This window comes from Episyrphus balteatus, chromosome 3, assembly GCF_945859705.1.
Source record: "Episyrphus balteatus chromosome 3, idEpiBalt1.1, whole genome shotgun sequence".
Classification (NCBI taxonomy): Eukaryota; Metazoa; Arthropoda; class Insecta; order Diptera; family Syrphidae; genus Episyrphus; species Episyrphus balteatus.
Genome location: NC_079136.1, coordinates 55,984,433 through 56,003,723, shown reverse-complemented (window position 1 = coordinate 56,003,723; position 19,291 = coordinate 55,984,433). Strand labels below are relative to the sequence as shown.

At 29.8% G+C, this 19,291-nt stretch overlaps 2 protein-coding genes and 1 long non-coding RNA gene across 5 annotated transcripts; 2 read left to right on the top strand and 1 right to left on the bottom strand.

Annotated features, from left to right (window-relative positions):
* Nucleotides 1-357: 357 nt before the first annotated feature.
* On the bottom strand, nt 358-9,764 carry LOC129915757 (lysosomal Pro-X carboxypeptidase-like). Of its 3 annotated transcripts, none has more exons than XM_055995419.1 (7): nt 9,743-9,764; nt 3,551-4,072; nt 3,292-3,389; nt 2,605-2,747; nt 855-1,138; nt 635-779; nt 358-574 (listed from the first exon to the last, which is right to left on the bottom strand). In XM_055995419.1, exons 2-7 carry the CDS (start codon nt 3,964-3,966, stop codon nt 479-481), a joined length of 1,182 nt encoding a protein of 393 aa, XP_055851394.1. In that variant the 5' UTR covers nt 3,967-4,072; nt 9,743-9,764; the 3' UTR covers nt 358-478. The 3 variants fall into 3 exon arrangements, with proteins under 3 accessions (XP_055851394.1, XP_055851393.1, XP_055851395.1); XM_055995418.1 differs by lacking the exon at nt 9,743-9,764 and adding an exon at nt 8,315-8,580; XM_055995420.1 differs by lacking the exon at nt 9,743-9,764 and adding an exon at nt 8,156-8,266.
* Nucleotides 2,742-3,304, top strand: LOC129915758 (uncharacterized). Its single transcript, XR_008772367.1, has 2 exons — nt 2,742-2,880; nt 2,973-3,304. It is a non-coding gene; the product is annotated as an uncharacterized LOC129915758 (long non-coding RNA).
* A 2,219-nt stretch (nt 9,765-11,983) lies between the features above and the next one.
* LOC129916455 (uncharacterized) lies at nt 11,984-14,475 on the top strand. The gene is made up of 2 exons (XM_055996431.1): nt 11,984-13,127; nt 13,181-14,475. Exons 1-2 carry the CDS (start codon nt 12,714-12,716, stop codon nt 14,207-14,209), a joined length of 1,443 nt encoding a protein of 480 aa, XP_055852406.1. The 5' UTR covers nt 11,984-12,713; the 3' UTR covers nt 14,210-14,475.
* The last annotated feature ends 4,816 nt before the right edge of the window (nt 14,476-19,291 follow it).

The following is a 19,291-nucleotide window of genomic DNA, read 5'->3' as shown; positions in this document are numbered from 1 at the left end:
CATCGGGTATTATAGGAAAGTAAAAATTCAAGAAAAAACATCGGAAAATAAGTTTTAAAGCAAAAACAAATTTTGTATGGAAAATTTTGTTTCGCTTCAGCTTCGAACTAGGCTTAAAGCTAAAATCAAAAACAAAAATTTCCGAATACTAATAAATTTCTGGATTTATTTTTTTTTGTTTAATAAAATCAAAATTTTTTTTTAAATTTATGATTAAGATATTGTTAACTGAATACTATAAATATTATGCCAGCACTAATTTTGTTAAATTATTTCTAAACGAAAGTTCTTAATTTTTAAAATTGGTTCAACCGATTTTGAATTTTTATTTACTAGAGTTGCATTTTAATCAAGTCGTTCAAACTTTTCTTCAAATTGTTTATTTTTTTTTTTTAAATTAACATTTATTAAATCTATACATTCAAAGCTTTAAAACTTTAAGCAACTTGCACTCTATTCTAACAATCCAATATTATGTTTACATAAAATTATAAGTTTTTCGTCGGAATTGTCTTATCCATTTTTTCAAATAAAGTTCTTCAACTTCTCTTGCCTGAGTGACTGACGGTGGATCCTGAAATATTGATTTTCATATTTGTAAGAAGTAAAACGAAACAAAAATATAAAAACAAACCAATGGATTGGAGTATCTTAAATCTATGTGATGTGCACCTTCAGGAATATTTATCACAATTGATTCATCGTTGGGTGTTCTTAGAACTCCTGCAGCACTCCACGGATCTAATAATCCATTTGAAAATATGATATTTGTTGCAGTTCTATAAAAAAAATAAAATTAAAATACCATTCCAACTTATGAAAAAACTTTAGATTAATATTTTATAAATACTCACTTTAATTTTTCAACACCAAAATGATCCCTTATCCTGTTCACATATCGTTCGACTGGCAAATCATAAGTTGATTTACATCCTTTAATTTCTTCTTGTAAATTATTGTTATCGGGAGGAAACATGTTATTATTTGTTCCCTCACACATTCCAGTTATTAGTTCAGTGCACCTTTGAAAAGACCATGCTTTTTGATCAGACTCCTGCATAAGTCTGCGCTTAGGAAATTCGAAACATTTCTTTTCACCTTTTGGGTTGGCGTACACATCCAAAGCCCTTCGCAAAGCCTTGAATGAAATAGATAAATGTTTTATAACCTATTTATACATTATATAAAGTGGGCGTGGGGGTATCATTGTTAGATTTGGACACCAGAAATAAGAAATGTAATAATACCTATAAGGTATTGCATATAAGATTTTTCAGTGCCAAATTTATGTTAAAACCGAGTTTAATCACCAAATTTGGGGAGCTAATCTGTTCTTAATTTCCCTTATAACAGAACTGTGATTAAAATGTATTGCCAGGATTAATTAATTCTAAGTAAACTTCGACACTGAAAAACTGACTTTTCTTCACGCACACGGAGAAAAAAGAATCTAGTATTTTATGCTCCATATGACTAGTAAGGTAATTAAAGTAAAAAGCCCTAGATTTTAAGTAAAATTTACCTTATGTATTGAACATTTCTTGAATCCGTAAAGTAATTTTTACAAGAAAATTATGGTGAACAAATTAAAGTAATATATACCTTACGAGTAGCAATATTTTCTTTACGTAGAGTAAAATATACCTTCAACTAAAAAAGTGTATGAATCTTTTCACTTTAAGATTCTAGTAAAACATATTTTACAAATTTAACTATTCTATGAATAAGTCTTACCTTACACTAAGGTAATAATAATCCTGAATTCTAGGAATTTTCCCCAATAGAGATAAGTGCCCTTGATACATAGAAAAAACTCTTAAGGCTTTCATTGAAAAGTGCACCATTTGTTCTCCATCTCCATCCATTTGTTGGATGTTTTTTTTTTTTTTGTCAAAGCTTTTAGGTGGCGAGTGCGGGATAATTACATTAATTCATTAAGAATTCGCAACGATTGGATCAAATAAAGTCAATTTCATTTTTATTGATGATATTTGCCAAAATAAAATTGTATGCATTTATCTTACAAAAATTAATTAAAATAAAAAAAGGTGATTTTTGTAATTATTGAAAAACATAACATTGTCATACGTTCTTACTCCTAAATGGCTTTGAGGATTAAGTACGTGTTACCCAGTTATGATTTTCAATAATTACAAACCTTTTTTTATTTTAATTAATTTTTGTAGGATAGATGCATACAATTTTATTTAGAAAAATGTCATCAATAAAAATGAAATTGACTTTATTTGACCCAATCTGTAATTAAATTATATACCTTCCATAGAGAAGTTCAATTTACTTTAAAAATCAATATTTTCAGCCTTATAGTAAGGTAAAATATGTACCTAACTTTCTAGTAATTTCTATTAGAAACTCATACAAAAAAAGGCTTTACTGTAAAGTTAATCATAAGCTATAAATTTACTAGAAAAGTAAGGTAAATTTCATTTTACTGGGGAGTCATCCCTATTTTAACTTTACATTAAAGTTAAATGTACCAGAAATAAGGTGGTTCACACCTTATTTTTTCTCCGTGCAGAGAGCTTTTTTAACGCCTTATTAACGAGACTTTAAATCGTTCAATTCTTTTTTTTTTTAAATTACCTTGACCAATTCCTGGCCATCATAGTTCTCATCAAGATTAGAACAGAACTTCCGGATCGGATTTGCTGGTAGAAAAGTATATACGTCAGCTTCGTAAGGATAGTTTGTCATGGCCATGTGCCAGTATATACTATTTAATTCATCTGAAAACATAAATAAATTTACTATAAATACTTGAAGGTTTTAGACTATCAAGGAAGCTTGATTAAAATCATAACTCAAAGACAACAAATCTGCTCGATTTTACGAATCTAATAAAAAATAACATGCCAAATGGTAAATAATAAGTAAAACCTTCGACTGGGTTAGCCTCTCTCTTTATTTTTGTTAAACTCGAAAAATGTTGTCTCATTCTCTCCTAAATCAAGAAAACCTCACACAGAATGTAAGCTTCAAAATTATATGTATATCGAAAGAAATCAATGTGCTATTTGGAGTTCCCAAAGAAGTTATATTGGACCGCTTCTATTTTTATTACTTATATGACGTTTGAACGGAAGTATTGCGATCAAAAATCATATTATCTTCGCTTCTGATGACTTCATGATGACCAAATGGATATTTCTTATTACCAAATAATATTGACCCTGTCTGCTGTCTCGGAATTGTGTATTTTGAACCCAATGGAACTCAACAAAATGAAAAAAAAAAAAAAAAAAAAATAGTATTACCTCCTGATATACTCACAAATAAAATTATTGACTGGATCTGCAGCTTTCCAGGGTTCACAAAAGTTGAAAACTTCATTAAAAAATTGAACTCCATATTCCGCAAATGCAACGTCCCTAGTTAAACAAAATAAAACAAAATTTATTCTCCACAATACGAGCTGTCTCAGGTTTTTAAAGTCATTCCTGAACTAAGAATTTAACGTTGTTAAGTCCAAAATCTTTTAGTTTTGAACTGAGTTTTGAACCCATCTATGCTTATTTAATTCAAAACTTACTTTAAAACTGTCCATGATTTCTTTATATTTTCTGTACAATGTTCATTGTATGCATTTTTAAAAGTACTCGTTATAATCTGAGAGTATTTGTCACATGAAGTTATATTGGAAAACTTTTTTAAAGTTGACGATGATGCTAAAGCTCCTGCCACCAAATGTGGATATTTCATTCGAAAAAAAGCTGCTAAATTTGCACCATGAGAGCCTCCAATTGATATAACAGATCTTGGTGTCGAAGCTTCCTGATTCAAATGAACCACCAATTCAGCAAAGTCTGCCAAAGCCTGTTCAGTTGATAAATATCCAAAGTGATCTCTACCGATCATTGAGTCGTTTCCAAAAGGTAGTGACTTTCCATAGTAGCGATGTTCAGCAAATACAATGAGAGCATTAATTTTTTCACCGAATTGCCACATGAATCCAATTTGTTTGGCAAAAATTTCAACATTAGCTTCATTGCCGCAATAGAAAAGTATTGGTGAATTGACATTTCCATTGGTGAATGTATCATTAATGAGATATCTTCAAGTAAGAAAATAAACAAAAAAAAAAAAAAAAACAGTTAGTTTATTTATAATTGGTATAGTTCAAGTCAAGATAGTCAGTTATTTGATTTAGTAGTTGGCCTTAAGAGAATTAAATACACGGTTTAACAAATACTGAAACATTCTTACAATTTTAACTGAAATTTTTGGATGAGAGCATTTTGAGATTTTTCATAGTTTTTTAGATGAAAATCTGCTCTAACTTTCACTTAAACTGGCAGTATATAGGGTGTTTAGTTGAAACTAAAGTTTGAAATACTTTTAACACAAGCAAGATAACGGTTAACATTTAAGTTGGGTAAGCGATGCACTTCAAAACTGGGTAATTATGATACCATAAAATGATTTGGCACAGTAAGACTTGTACATCTCATACATACAATAAAAGACCTTTCCAAGAATACCAATGATTCTTTGCTATCACTCATACCCAGGTATTAGCTGTCGACTGTTATACTAAAAGATACGTACATAATTGGTTTAATTTTTAAACAAGGAAATGCTAAATAAACGCGATCAGATTTGAGTTCACCGAACAATATTTCTGCTTAACTAAGATTGACTGAAGTCTGAAGAATGATAGCTATCAATATTTTCTGCTCTGAAATATTCTACACAGGATTCTTGGATTCAAAAATTAACCGTACTTGCCATACAACCAAAATGGAAAAGGTTGTTGTTCTAAAAAAACATCTCTAACAATTTTGATTAAGAAAAATAGATGTACTATGAAGTTTAAGGTCCTACTTTTGATATAAAAAAAATATTTTTTGAACCATGTCAATGATACCTGACATACTCGTGCAACCGTTTTCTTTATTTCTGGTCTTTTTCTTAAATGACTTTACTGCTTTAAACAAAAGCGTCTGAGTAGCCGTAATATTAAAATGTTATACTATAGGTCGTTTCAAATCAAAAGTCCTGACTCTGAGTTTATTTTCTCCCTTCCAATAAAATTGAGAAAAAATAAACAAAAAACTCAATTCTATTGGCTCATTGCGACAAATCAACTCAAAAATAACAACAAATCATGCTTGTTTGAATGAAATAAATGCTAGAGAAAAAAATAAACAAACGAAAAATCTGAATTTGTTTATTAATGATTTCTATGGTGACGACTCCAAAATAATTGAAAAATAAAAATAAGATATTTACTGCCCAATTATACAAATGAAAAGATGTGAATAGAATTTTAAGTTATGAAATGCTATCATATAAACTGGACATTTCTGGTCCATCTTCACCTAGTCCTATAACAATATCTTCGGCAAATTATCCCAATTGCCTTCAAATGATAAATAATTAAATAATTGTATGTTTTTGTGTATTGCCCGCGGATATGGAGTGATGCAAGCTCGGGAGACTTGCCTCCGCTTTCTGAGGCTAACCCATTGAATCACCCAGACGGATAAATTAATTAAAATAATGATATCAAGGACTGTTCTTCATTATTTTATCGTAATTTTTAGAAAAAGTTCAGCTGCCTCATACATGCTTCCTTCCAGTAAGCGAATGAGTTTTTTTTATTTTTGCTCAATTTTCCATGGGACTTTTGATTTGAAACGACCTATAATGTCGTTTTCGATTGGAATCACTCAAGGATTCACTCATTCTGAAATCCAATAAAACAGTTTGAATCGCTTCCACTCAATTCTGTTTTTTTTTTTTGTTTGTGTTTGTTTTTCTTTGAAATTTAAAATGTCAAACTTGAAAAATATTTAATATTTAAAGAAAATTGTACCTAATTTTTAACCAATTAATGGGAAATTCATTTGTGGAAAATATTTTAAAAGCATAATTTATTTGTTTGAAAATAAATTAACAATTAATTGCAGAAAACAAAAAAAAAATGATTGAGTGTTTCTTTGACATGTAAGTGTAAATGTGTTAGTGCTTCTTGATTTGATTCTGTTTTGAAATCGAGAAGAGAATTTCTCTTCTGAGAAGCGTTCTGGATGTCATTTTCATGCCAATAAAACGCTTTCAGAAGGCTTCTGAATGCTTCCGGACGCTTCTGGACGTCCAATCGAAAACGACATAATTTTCTAATTTTAAAACCCCTCAGTGCTGGGTTGACTTTTTTTTTTTTTGACAAATCAGTTTTTTGAAAACTACTAGTTACTAGTACATTTTTTGAAATTTTGTGTTTATTTGTCGAATAATAACACAGGTCAACACAAAATTTGTGCTTGGGTTGTGAGTGACTATGAAATTATGATAGATATATTGATACTCATTTGGAAAACATTTATTTTATTTTTTTTTAATTTGCTTTTAAAGTCAGCAGAGCAATTTCCAGCATTCAAGTAAATCTGTCTTTTACAAAAATTGTCGTGCTTAATTTTGGCAAAAACTCGAGAACGTCTTAACCGATTTGGGCTGATTTTTGTTTTGTTTTCTTCATTTTAATGCTGTTTTCATATTCATATTCAGAAAAAATAAAAAATCAAGAAATTTAAGTAGAAAAAGAAAAATTAAATCGAAATTTTCGTTTTATTATTTATTCGTTTATTCGTTTTATTATTTTTGTCAGATGGGAGCTTAAGGCATTATATGATACCTTCTATTTTCAATATTTATGGTAAAAGTAATTCAATCCTATGGTATTTTTACTATACAAAAATAATTGCTTACAAAAATAACTGTATCCAAGCAGTAGCCAAACTAGTTTATATTGAAATTCTTTATTTATTGAAAAATTATAAATTAATTTGTTTGCATAGTATTTTTATTATTTTGTTGCATATGCAGGGTGTCTAAAAACTAATGGATCAAACGAAATGTGCTGATATGCCAACTTTTGATCTTTCAAAAATTGGTACTTGTTCATCCTAAATCCTTGAGGTTTTCGATTAAATATGAAAAATCCCTACTTTTCAAAAGTATTTTGCTTTCTTTGCCCATAATTGATTTTTTTGTTTTACAATTCTTTCACTAAAACATTGCCTAACAATAAGAAACAATTAATTAATAAAAATATTTTTTATTTCAAACGCCATTTTTCTCCAAATTAATTAACAGTTCCGAGTTTCATAAAAACTCAATTTCTTACTTTTATTTTTCAGAGCAACAAGACGACAGAAATTTGTATTGTGTGACTCTGGTTTATTATTTTTAAAACTTGTCCCGGTATTGCAGTTTTAAAAAAAGTATAAAAGTTTCCAAAGTTAAAGTTAGATAAAAAAATATTACAGTTTGCACTCAACAAAACAGGGTTTTTCGGAGCGAAAAACCCTTGTATTCATCATAACTTTTTTCTTATAATTTATGTCGAATAAATCGCTGTGGCAAAAATGTAGAGCTTTAAATTATCTACATTTTATACCTTAACAGTTTTTTTTGTACAATGCACGGTTCTAGCACTATAGCTCATAAGACTCCAGTTAGGCTCACAGGGTATGAAAATTGTATTTTTGCTCCCAACACTACAAAAGCAAATCTTAGGAGGGGAAAGGGTGATTATCTATTGTTTTGATTTACCATGAACCCAAAAAGTGCAAATTAAACCCAAGCACAAAAAATATTTTTATTTTTGTCGACCTGTGTAATCTCTTTAAAATAGCATACCAAATCATTTTTTTTATTTAAAAAAAAAATTATTTAAAAAAAAACTACTTATACTTAAAAAAACGGTTCCTATAATTTTCAAAAAAAAAAAATCTAAAAATTCGTTGTTATAGAAAAAATTAAATGGCTTACTTTGTCTGGATATTAAGACAACTTTGAAAGCGGATTCGTGTTTGAATCGCAAGACAACCCAATGTTAAAAAAAAAAAATTTTTTTTGCTAACAAATAATTTTTTAATTATTTTTTTAACCTAAGAAAAAGCTTTAAAATTCATTTTAAGTTTATAAGGGTACGCATACACCCGAGTGTACCATTACCAAATCATCTAGAAAAAGTTAAAACATAGTGACTTTTAGCAATGGTATTTAAGTTTTTTTTTTCCTTTTGATAACTTAAACAAAAGCTTGATTTTTAAAGCTTAGCTAAAAAAGTTTAAACCACCAGAACAAGAAGATAGAAAAATAGATAATGTCGATTGATATTTTCACTCACTATTTTTTTTGCAGAGAAAATCTTTATATCACGATAGTTGATTGCTTACTATACTTCATACAATGTGTTAGCCAATAAATATATTCAGAACTTTGATTGTTTTGATTGAATAACAAACAAGTTCGAAGTGAGCCAGCTTTGAAAACAAATTGAATTCACCTTAGTTTGAAAGGTTTATCAGATGCAAATCCAAAATGATCAAGTGGGACTGTTATATATTTTTCTTCATACTGAGCGGATTCACAAAATGTTAAAAAACATAAAACCACAATAATAAGAGTTCTTCCAATGAAATACATTTTACCAATAAAAACAAAACAATTATTATAAAACACTGTGGGTTGAACAAATAAACGAAAACAAAGTTGAAAATCAATTGCGAAATCAAGTCCAGCTCAAACGCGAGTGTCGTCAAAAATAATGAATATTACTATACTATGTATGCATGTGCATTGTGCATGTGTGTACTAGTCTATACAACATCTATCAGAAGTATCTTACAAAAATTGACCTAAAAGGTTGATTCATCAGAATACTTGCTGATATTTCACAGACTGATTAATATTTGTGATAAGAAGAAATACAATATAGGTTCAATATACAAATTTATTGTTTATTTTTCTATGTACATGTAAAATTGTAAAAGTAACTGTCACTTTTATCTTATAGTCATTGTCTCATTAAAATCGGAGCAGAATGAATAGCATAAGTGCATGAAATGAAAACTATTTGAAGAAGAAAGTTCAGCTAGTATTTTCTATGGTTGACAGATGACTATCATCAACAAGTAATTTTTTTTTTTATTTTTTTTCGAGATGGTGCACTCAGGTGTATGCATACTTTTTTTTTATGAAAATCCATTTTAATGTTTTTGATTAAAAAATAATGATAATATAAAAAAATATAAAATAATAATAAAAAAAATATTAAAGTAAAAAATTATTGGGCAGTCTCGGGATTCGAACTCGAGACCTCTGTGGTAAAAGACAAATCAGTTCAACGATTATACACCCTGATCTGCCTGACTTTATATTCGAATTGCTGTCTTAAATAAGACTTGACTTCATATGAATTGGCTTTTAAGATGAACATGTAATCTATACGGCACTGCTAGCAGGCTCAGGTGAAACGTGAAGATGACCCATCATCTAAAAAAAAGCAAAATTTGTAAAAAAGTGTTTATCTACGATAAAATGTGAAATCCTTTTTACAAAACTAGAAACTGTTTTTGTGTTTTTAAGTAATGTTATTGCAGTGAATATATTTTGAAATATAGGTGTTCAGACAAAAAAAAAACTGCAAAAAAGTCAACTTGGGCGGGATAGTAGGCGGAAACCCTATCGTTATCATGTTTTTGTTGTCTCGGATACTTTTTTCCCACAATAAAATCATACCGTGAAGCTCGTTGAAAGCGAGATCATAGACTATTAAAGCATATTGTTATTTCTCAGACACAGGCGCAGATATTTAATTAGTAGTATTTTAATTCCAATGAAAAGGTATAAATGTTTTGTTTTTGAAAAAAATTCCCCCAGTCACAAAAAGAATGTAATTATATCCTTTGTTTAGATTGTTGTGAGTTGTTACCTGCTCTATTACTATTGGAATTGGAGATCACATCTTTGAGATTTGTTGTTACACTATCACAAGTTGTGACTGTGGGGGAGACTCGGGCTATAAAAATTCATTCATGCCAATGCGCAAATGAAACAGAATCCAATATTTATCAATTTAAACATTTAATAAACAGATGACATCAGAAAATATAATTCCAAGAAAAACAATATAAACAATATCAATCCAGTGTTGCTATTAGGAAATTTATGATTTTTTAAAGGGACTTTCACATGCGAATTTTTTTTGACTCTAAAAACACTACTTTTAAATACTGTATGTAGTTATTGCAACAAAATTTGGCAAAATTAGAATAATAAAAATTTGAACAACATTTTTTGTATGTGAATCCTAAACCAGCTATAACACCATTTTTTTAAGATCAAAATTGCTGCACCACCCAAGTAACAATTTAGCTTTCATAAGGGTCAATGCAAGCTATTTTTTGGCTTTCATAACAAGAAGGACAGGTCTTATACAAATCATTTTGGCGCATTTTACCGAAATTGCATAGGACTTTCCTTCACAGGTAATCCACAAGCTAATAGCTTGTGATAAACAGCTTAAAATGGCCTTACGGAGGTCTTCCTGCAGAGAGTTTATTTAATGCACTTGAGTAGGATGTTATAATAAGGCCTTATAGAAGTTGTTGAAGGTGTTGTAGAAAATGTTAAATTTATGCATAAAAAAAAAGAATTTATTGAATTTTATTTAATTTTATTTATTTTCTTTTGATTTTTTCTGTTTGCATTTTCTACTTTTTATTTTATTTCAATTTATTTTATTTTTTTCATTTCTTCCATTTTGTTTTTTCTCCTTTTTCGGAAATTCTACTGCTTTTTCTGTTGTTCTAAAATGGTAGGAAATTATTTTAATTCAAAAAAAAAAAAACACATTTTTTTATTTTCACATGCTCCTGCCAGGAATCGATCCCACGTACCTCTGCATACCAAGCCAGCACCTTACCAGTAGACCATACTCGAATATTAAAGATGAGTGGAAAAAGGGAGCTAATTGAAACCTCACATAAAAATGCAATGTTTTTTTCTAAAGCGTTACAAAAATTGCATATCTGCAGGATAAAAGCTGTGCATACTTACTGGTGAAAAACTCTGCATACTTGAGAGATGAAAACATTGCATACTTACAAGAACCTCTTGGAACAGGTCTTATGAAAGCCTTCTGTCACTTGAAAATAGAAGGCTTCTTTAGAACGGTTCAAACAGGTCTTATAAAGGTCTTCTTTAAATAACGTATACAAACTATAGCTTGCCGAATCGAAGAAAATGGACCTTATGCAAGTAAAATTGTTACTTGGGCATAGCTTTAATGTTTGCACAAACTCTCCCTTAGTCTAAAAGTATTTATTCCGAGGTTAAACACTTATTTTCCTGGACAATAATGCAAGTCATACCAAAATGTGCCAGTTCATCAAGTTTTCTAAGAGTTAATATATTTTTACTAATTCACTTAACCCTCAGGGAATTTGATGTTAACTTGATGACATTAGCAGTTTTACTCACAAATCTACAAATAACCTGAGTTTTCTTTTCCACTTGCTGACATACCCCGTCGAAGGATCATTGCGCTGTATGATTTACTGTGCCATAGTAGATAGAAATGTAATTATCATAATTACAGTACCTTGCCATTTTATTAGGCCCAAGCGAAAAAAACATCTTTTTGGTTCATGTTGCTCAATTTTTTAATTTTTTGTCGAAATATCTAAAAAAAAATGTTTGTCTCATTTACTTACACTTATCATGTAGATACGGATTGACTTATTAAACAAGTAAGAGAAATTATAGATTTCGATAAAAATAACGTGTAAAAAGGATTAAGCTCTTAAAGACGTTTTCTATGGAATTCATGACCAGACAATTTCCGGACCGGTCTAATACTTTAATTTTTGCATCAAGGTAAAACGTAATATTCTTAACTTTATGCAAAGGACCCCATTATGCACAAATAGAGAATCTTTGAGCCTCGAGTCTATTCCGAAATCGTAAAATAAAAATGAAAACGTCTTGAAGAGCGTTATACCTTTTGCACATTATTTTTTATCGAAATTTTTGAAAATCTAAAACCTTCTTTAAATCAATCCGTGAAAATGATAAGTATAAGTAAATGAGACAAAAAAAATGTAAGATATATTTCGACAAAAAACTTTAAAAATTCATCAACATCATCAAAAAAAATTTATTTATTTTTTAGTTGGGCCTAATAATATGGCAAGGTACTGTAAATCCAGCAAACATTTAAAGCATAACTAAAAGCCAATCGAAAAGTTTTCAATGAGACACCTGTCATATCAATGTTTGTCGATTATGAAAACAAGTTGTATCATCGCTCTATGTACATTTAAGTAAAAACAACTTGAGCATGTCTCATATTCATATTTAATCAAATTAATTTGATACAAATTGAAAATAGAATTATACTACTTACTATCATAAGGTCTTTAGTTAACCTAATATGGCTAAAGTGAATTGTCTGTTCTTTTTGTGGCTTACGCTCCTTATAAAACAAACCTCTACTTATAAGTTAAACAATAAATTTTTAAAGGATGTAGCAATGTTTATAGTTCAAGAACATATTAGCAACTTGACATCAACTATAGTAATAGCAGAACATCATTCTACAACTGAATCAGCATATTTACATGGAGAGATCCTGGATTATATTGTTCATCATATTAATGGAAGAGCTGCAATTCAATTGTTTTATGAACATGACTACTATAAGCAGCCTTTGGAGTACTATGTATTAATTCTAGACTCGCAAGAAGCTTTCATATAAGACTTGAAACATGAATAGTATTCAATGATTTGTTAATTTTCGTTTTTTAAGGAAACTCTATCTCTTGTTAAAAGAAACTCCCTATGAGAGACATTTTCGTTTTTTTATCATTTTAACTAAACAAACACCAGATATCCTGAATGTCATGGAAGAAATCTTCAGTCTTTGTCATCACTTCAACGTTATCGATGTAAATATCCTAACAGAAGACCCAAAGAGAGGTGTCTCTATGTTCACCTACTTTCTTTTTACGAAATCCATCTGTCGGGGCTTTTCTCCAATACTTATGTACAATTTCAATGAAGGCTTTGAAAAGTTTAACAATCTTTTCCCGCCGAAACTTAAAAATTTTCACGGTTGTCCTATAAAGTTATCAGCCCGCACTTTTGCTCCATATTTCACTTTCATTGGGAATAAAAGCAAACCAGAGCCGATAGGAAACTGGGAAAATATTTCCGGACTTGAAGGAGCTTTGATGAAGTATCTAGCTTTGACATTGAATTTCACGATTGAATTACTGCCTTTTGCCGAAGACCAATCTTATGGATGTTTTGAATTGGTAAATTAGTAATTTTGTGATTAAAATCCTTTTTGAAATGAAAATTATTGCAGTTAAGAAATGGCGAAGCAGATGTTGTTATTGGAGGCTTCGGAGACTCAAATATTGTTCGATGGGGCTTCTCTCCAAGCACCGCGTATCATAATTCTGCGATTTTCTTTGTGATTCGAGGGAAAAACATGCTTAGTTCACTGGGTCGTCTTGCCAGACCATTTTCCATTGAAGTGTGGATTCTTGTGGCAGTTTTTTTTATCCTTACCATAATCCTTATATTCCTCCTCAAAATAGCGAGGAAATCAATTTATCAGTTTGTCTTGGGAGAACAGAATCACAATCCAGTGACTAATTTCTTGGCAGTTTTTCTTGGATATCCAATGTGCCGAACACCACGACGTAATTTCGCTAGATTTATATTTCTAAATATGCTTCTTCTTACTTTTATCTTGCGCAATGCCTATCTTGGATCTCTGTATCATGCTTTTCGTAAGGATAATTTTTTTAAGATTCCATCAGGATTTGAGGATCTCATTAAATGGAACTATACAATTATACTTCCCTTCGACAACTCACAGTTATTTGATTTCCCCAAGGAACGTACAATTATAGCTAAAATGGGTGAATTTGACAAAAGACTACAATTCTTTGAAGAACTCAAAGGCCGATATGTAACAGTGACTTTATATGATCAGTTATTTTATTATGTTTTGCAAAAACTAAAAAACAAAACCGAAACTGGGCTTTTTACTACCCCGGAAATTATTTACAATTATCATTTTGTTATGTTTATGCGAAAACATTCGATTTATTTGACTCCTTTCAATAAAATGATAAAAGAATTGAATGAAGCAGGAATATTGGAAATATTAAGATCAGAATTTGTAAAGAATGATGTATTATTTATGATAAGTCGATATTTAAAGTATCAAAAAAAGAACATACCATTGAATAATGAGCGCCTCTATGGTTTGTATTATTTATTTGGTAGTTTGGTAGGAATTTCAATATTGGTATTTTGTTTGGAAATACTTTCATATCGTTTTAGAAACTTGCAAAGAATTATTGGGTGGATATTTAAATTTTAAATTTTCTTATATATGTAAATTAATTGTTAAATGTACAGTTTTGGAAAAAAAAAATTACAAAAAATTCAAACGGTTCTCTTAAAATTAATAAAATTATGAAAATTCATTAAAGACTTTTGAATATTGTTATGTTTTTAGTGCGTCATTTTAAATTCTGTTAATGGATATTATCACAAATCTTATTTTTTTTAATTTTTTTTTTAAGACAACGACAAGTATTGTAGTATCAAGAGGAGAAACAGCTATTGCGACAGATATAGACAAAACAAAATAATTTCTTAATAAAAAATAAAAACAAGGTTCCACATACGCCACAGTGAACGTTGAAGTTTAGACTTGAAAAATTAATACAACAACAATTATCTAGGATTTTTGCAAATAATACTTTTAATTTTAAATTTTATTTTCACACCCAATGCATATTTAAAATATTTGTACAAACTTTTATTGCGATAAATGAAACTAGGATATATGCTTCCTTCCGTTGTTGAGGTATTGATAGTCAAATTCAAGAATATGGTTTTTGGTTTGATGATTAATTTCGCAGTGTAAAAAAAAATCGTAAAAGTTTCAAACAAGAAGAATCTTGAAGTTAAATTAATAGACTTTCTAAAAATAATAACCATTTGATCAAAAAAAATTTCCCAATTTATTAAGAGAAAAATAAAAACAAAAAAATTGAAAATTTTGGTTTTTGAACAGTTCCAATGATTTAGCTAATATACCGTTTGAAATAATATATTTGGTAAAAAACTAGTAGAGTGTAGCTTTCACTTGCATTTTGTTTTGTCATGATACTAGAATTTTTTTTAATGAGATGTCTATTGAATATCAATTTAAAAAATCATGAATCATTTTGTGTTCCTTTAATTTTTTTGGGGTAGTGGAGTTAATTTTCTGCAGTACGCTTTTCGACACAGCGAAATTGAAAAGTACCACTTTTTCACACACAAAGAATTTCCGGGGACATTAACGGCCATATTATTCACTCTGGATTAAGGCCGTGTTAAATAGTTAACACCGTGTAACGTTTTTGACACTATTGAACAAAAACATTTCAGCTGTTAAAAATTAAATGGGCTCTGGGACCTGGTTAAATTAGGTTAAATTTTGTTTGCAGATGGTTTTGTTTTTTTTTTTTTTTTTATTAAAAAGGAGTTAAATGGCAGAAAAGGGGCAGAGAAAAATATTAAACAATAAGCAATACAGATGAAATTTTTTTATTCACCTCAATAGCGTCAAAAATGGGGTTAACTATTATTTAACGCAATTCACACACGGCCTAAATCTACTTTTCTAAATCTCGGATTTTTGGTAGGTGAACCCAAATAAAATTAAATTTTTGACACTATTGAGGTGAATAAAACATTTTCAGCTGTTAAAAATTTTATGGGCTCTGGGACCCGGTTAAATTTGGGTTAAATTTTTTTGGCAGATGATTTTGATTTGTTTTTTTTTTTAATTAAATTAAATCATGGCAGAAAAGAGGCAGAGAAAAATATTAAACAATAAGCTGAAAAATTTTGTTTCACCTCAATAGTGTCAAAAATTTAACAGAGGTTAAATATTTAACCCAATTCACACAAGGCCTTAATCTCAGATTTACGCTTAGAGGATATAATATATGCAGTGCTTGTGCTGTTAGTTCCGTGAATTTGATGGCATTCATCAACAAGCGTGTTTATTTACAGCTGCGGAACCGGACTCTCTTTGAAAAATGAAGGCAATGACCCCTATCCCATGCATATGGCTTTACAATAGGTGTGTTTTTTATTACAACCGGTCTTAACTGCACAAAAAAAACGCAGTCTGGGCTAAGCAATTTACATGTTAAATACAACAACACCTTAGCCCCTTGGGCTTAGTTGTTTAGCCCGGAGATTTCTCTGGGCTTAACTTTTTGAACAGTTTTAAATCTGTGCTACCAGACTAATTTTTTCATAAATTGTTTAGAATTTGTTTAAAAACGTGAAAACTGACGTTTGGAAGGACAAAATGTATTAAAATAGTTTTGCTAGCATACATTATTGTATCTCTTTGTAAAACATACATGAAAATTACAAGAAAAGGACGAAAGCGAAAAATATGACAACTCTAAATTTTTGTTGTGTCAGCTGTTTTCGGAACATTCAATATACAGTGCTGCCAAGATTTCAGGTTAAGCCCCGAGGCGTTTTTTTTGTCCACACCTATTAGGTGTGTTTTTTATTACCACCGGTCTTAAGTGGACAAAAAAAACGCCTCGGGGCTTAACCTGAAATCTTGGCAGCACTGTATATTGAATGTTCCGAAAACAGCTGACACAACAAAAATTTAGAGTTGTCATATTTTTCGCTTTCGTCCTTTTCTTGTAATTTTCATGTATGTTTTACAAAGAGACACAAAAATGTATGCTACCAAAACTAGTTAAATACATTTTGTCATTCCAAAAGTGAGTTTTCACGTTTTTAAATAAATTCTAAACATTTTTTGAAAAAATTAGTTTGGTAGCACAGATTTAAAACTGTTCAAAAAGTTAAGCCCAGAGAAATCTCCGGGCTAAACAACTAAGCCCAAGGGGCTAAGGTGTTGTTGTATTTAACATGTAAATTGCTTAGCCCAGACTGCGTTTTTTTTGTCCAGTTAAGACCGGTTGTAATAAAAAACACACCTAATGTATTAGGTATAGGAACAAGCACTCCATATATTATATCCTCTAAGGATTTACGGTAGGTGGAAACATAACAGGGGTGGGAGACCTTCTCTTTTTTTTACAAAATGGCTGACATGTGAAAGCAATCCTTTAAACTTAACCTATAAAAACTATATCGCCGTCGCCCTATTATTGAAGTGCCGTATACGCCAAATTGCATTTTTTGAACTAGGTATACAGTCTTATGTTTTCGAGGGTGGCATTTAAGTCAAATTTTTCATGCAATTTATGAAAATTTTGAGAATTGTTTTGACGTTTGTCTTAAGTGGTTATGTTTTTTTTTTACGTACGTGTATGAATAAAAGAATCTTCTGATATTCATGGCGTATACGGCAAACTCATTTTAGACAAAAATTTTAATATTCTGAAAACTAAACGAATTTCAGATGTCTAATCATATGTATATAAAAGATAAATTTTAACTATATATTATATCATACCTACTAAAAAATCAGAAAATGCCAGCTGTTAGTTCTTTCGCAAAAATCTTCCGAACATTAAAATGTGATTTACCAAAACTGTAAAAATGGCATATACTATATATACGGCACTGCCGAATCGAAAAAAAATGTAACATATGCAAGCCAAAAGGTCTGTTCGTTGTTTTCCCGCTCCAGGGCACTCTGAGTCATGTCAATCAATTGTCAAAAAAAAAAACAGAGTTTCTCGGGTTTTATTTTACATCGAACACCTCAAAGGTTTATTTTCATCAGCTGCACGGAGAAAAATGAATCTAGTATTTTATACTCCATATGACTAGTAAGGTAATTAAAGTAAAAAGCCCTAGATTTTAAGTAAATTTTACCTTACGTATTGAACATTTTTTGGATCCGTAAAGTAATTTTTGCAAGAAAATTATGGTGAACAAATTAAAGTAGTATATACCTTACGAGTAGCAATATTTTCTTTACGTAGAGTCAAATATACTTTCAACCAAAAAAGTGTATGAATCTTTTCACTTTAAGATTCTAGTAAAACATATTTTACAAATTTAACTATTCTATGAATAAGTCTTACCTTACACTAAGGTAATAATAATACTGAATTCTAGGAATTTTCCCCAATAGAGATCAGTGCCCTTGATACATAGAAAAAACTCTTAAAGCTGTCATTGAAAAGTGCGCCATTTGTTCTCCATCCATTTGTTGGATGATTTTTTTTGTCAAAGCTTTTAGGTGTCGATCGACACTCGAGTGCGGGATAATTACATTAATTCATAAAGAATTCGCAAACAATTGGATCAAATAAAGTCAATTTCATTTTTGTTGATGATATTTGCCAAAATAGAATTGTATGCATTTATCTTACAAAAATTAATTAAAATAAAAAAGGTGATTTTTGTAGTTATTGAAAAACATAACAGGGTCATATGTACTTACTCCTAAATGGCTTTGAGGATTAAGTACGTGTTACCCAGTTATGATTTTCAATAATAACAAACCTTTTTTTATTTTAATTAATTTTTGTAGGATAGATGCATACAATTTTATTTAGAAAAATGTCATCAATAAAAATGAAATTGACTTTATTTGACCCAATCTGTAATTAAATTATATACCTTCCATGGAGAAGTTCAATTTACTTTAAAAATCAATATTTTCAGCCTTATAGTAAGGTAAAATATGTACCTAACTTTCTAGTAATTTCTATTAGAAACTCATACAAAAAAAGGCTTTACTGTAAAGTTAATCATAAGATATAAATTTACTAGAAAAGTAAGGTAAATTTCATTTTATTGGGGAGTCATCCCTATTTAAACTTTACATTAAAGTTAAATGTACCAGAAATAAGGTGGTTCACACCTTATTTTTTCTCCGTGTGATTTCTGTTTTGACATTTTTTTCTTTATTTAGCCCTGATTTTTCAATCGTCAGTTAGACTATCAGAAGAATAAAAACTGCCAAATGTCAATATAAAAAAAACTTTTATTCCTAGAAATAAGCTCTAACTGAGGTTTATCTGACTATTGAAAAATTGGAACTTAGTTTCTTATTTCATGAATTTCGTGAAAATCTCATATTTACAACACAAATTTTGTATCCAAAATTTTGTTTTCTTAAATGACAAGAGCTGATTTGATTTTGATAACTCTAAATTCCACGCTCTGAAAAAATACCCAGAGTTATTCAGGGTGCGTTCAGAGCGAAAATTGAACACAGAGGAAATAACTCTGGTTGAAAAAGGAGCTATAAAAAACACTTGAAAACGAATTCGTGCCCTAGAGCTCACAACGAACAAACCTAAATTGTTATCTCGCATTCAACTTTCATAAAAATGTTAAAGCAACAAAATACTCAATGTTGCCAATTCCGAATATTTTTTCTCCAACCTAGAACGCACACTAACCCAAAAAAATGCACATCTATCTGTCAAAATTCTAAAAACAGCTG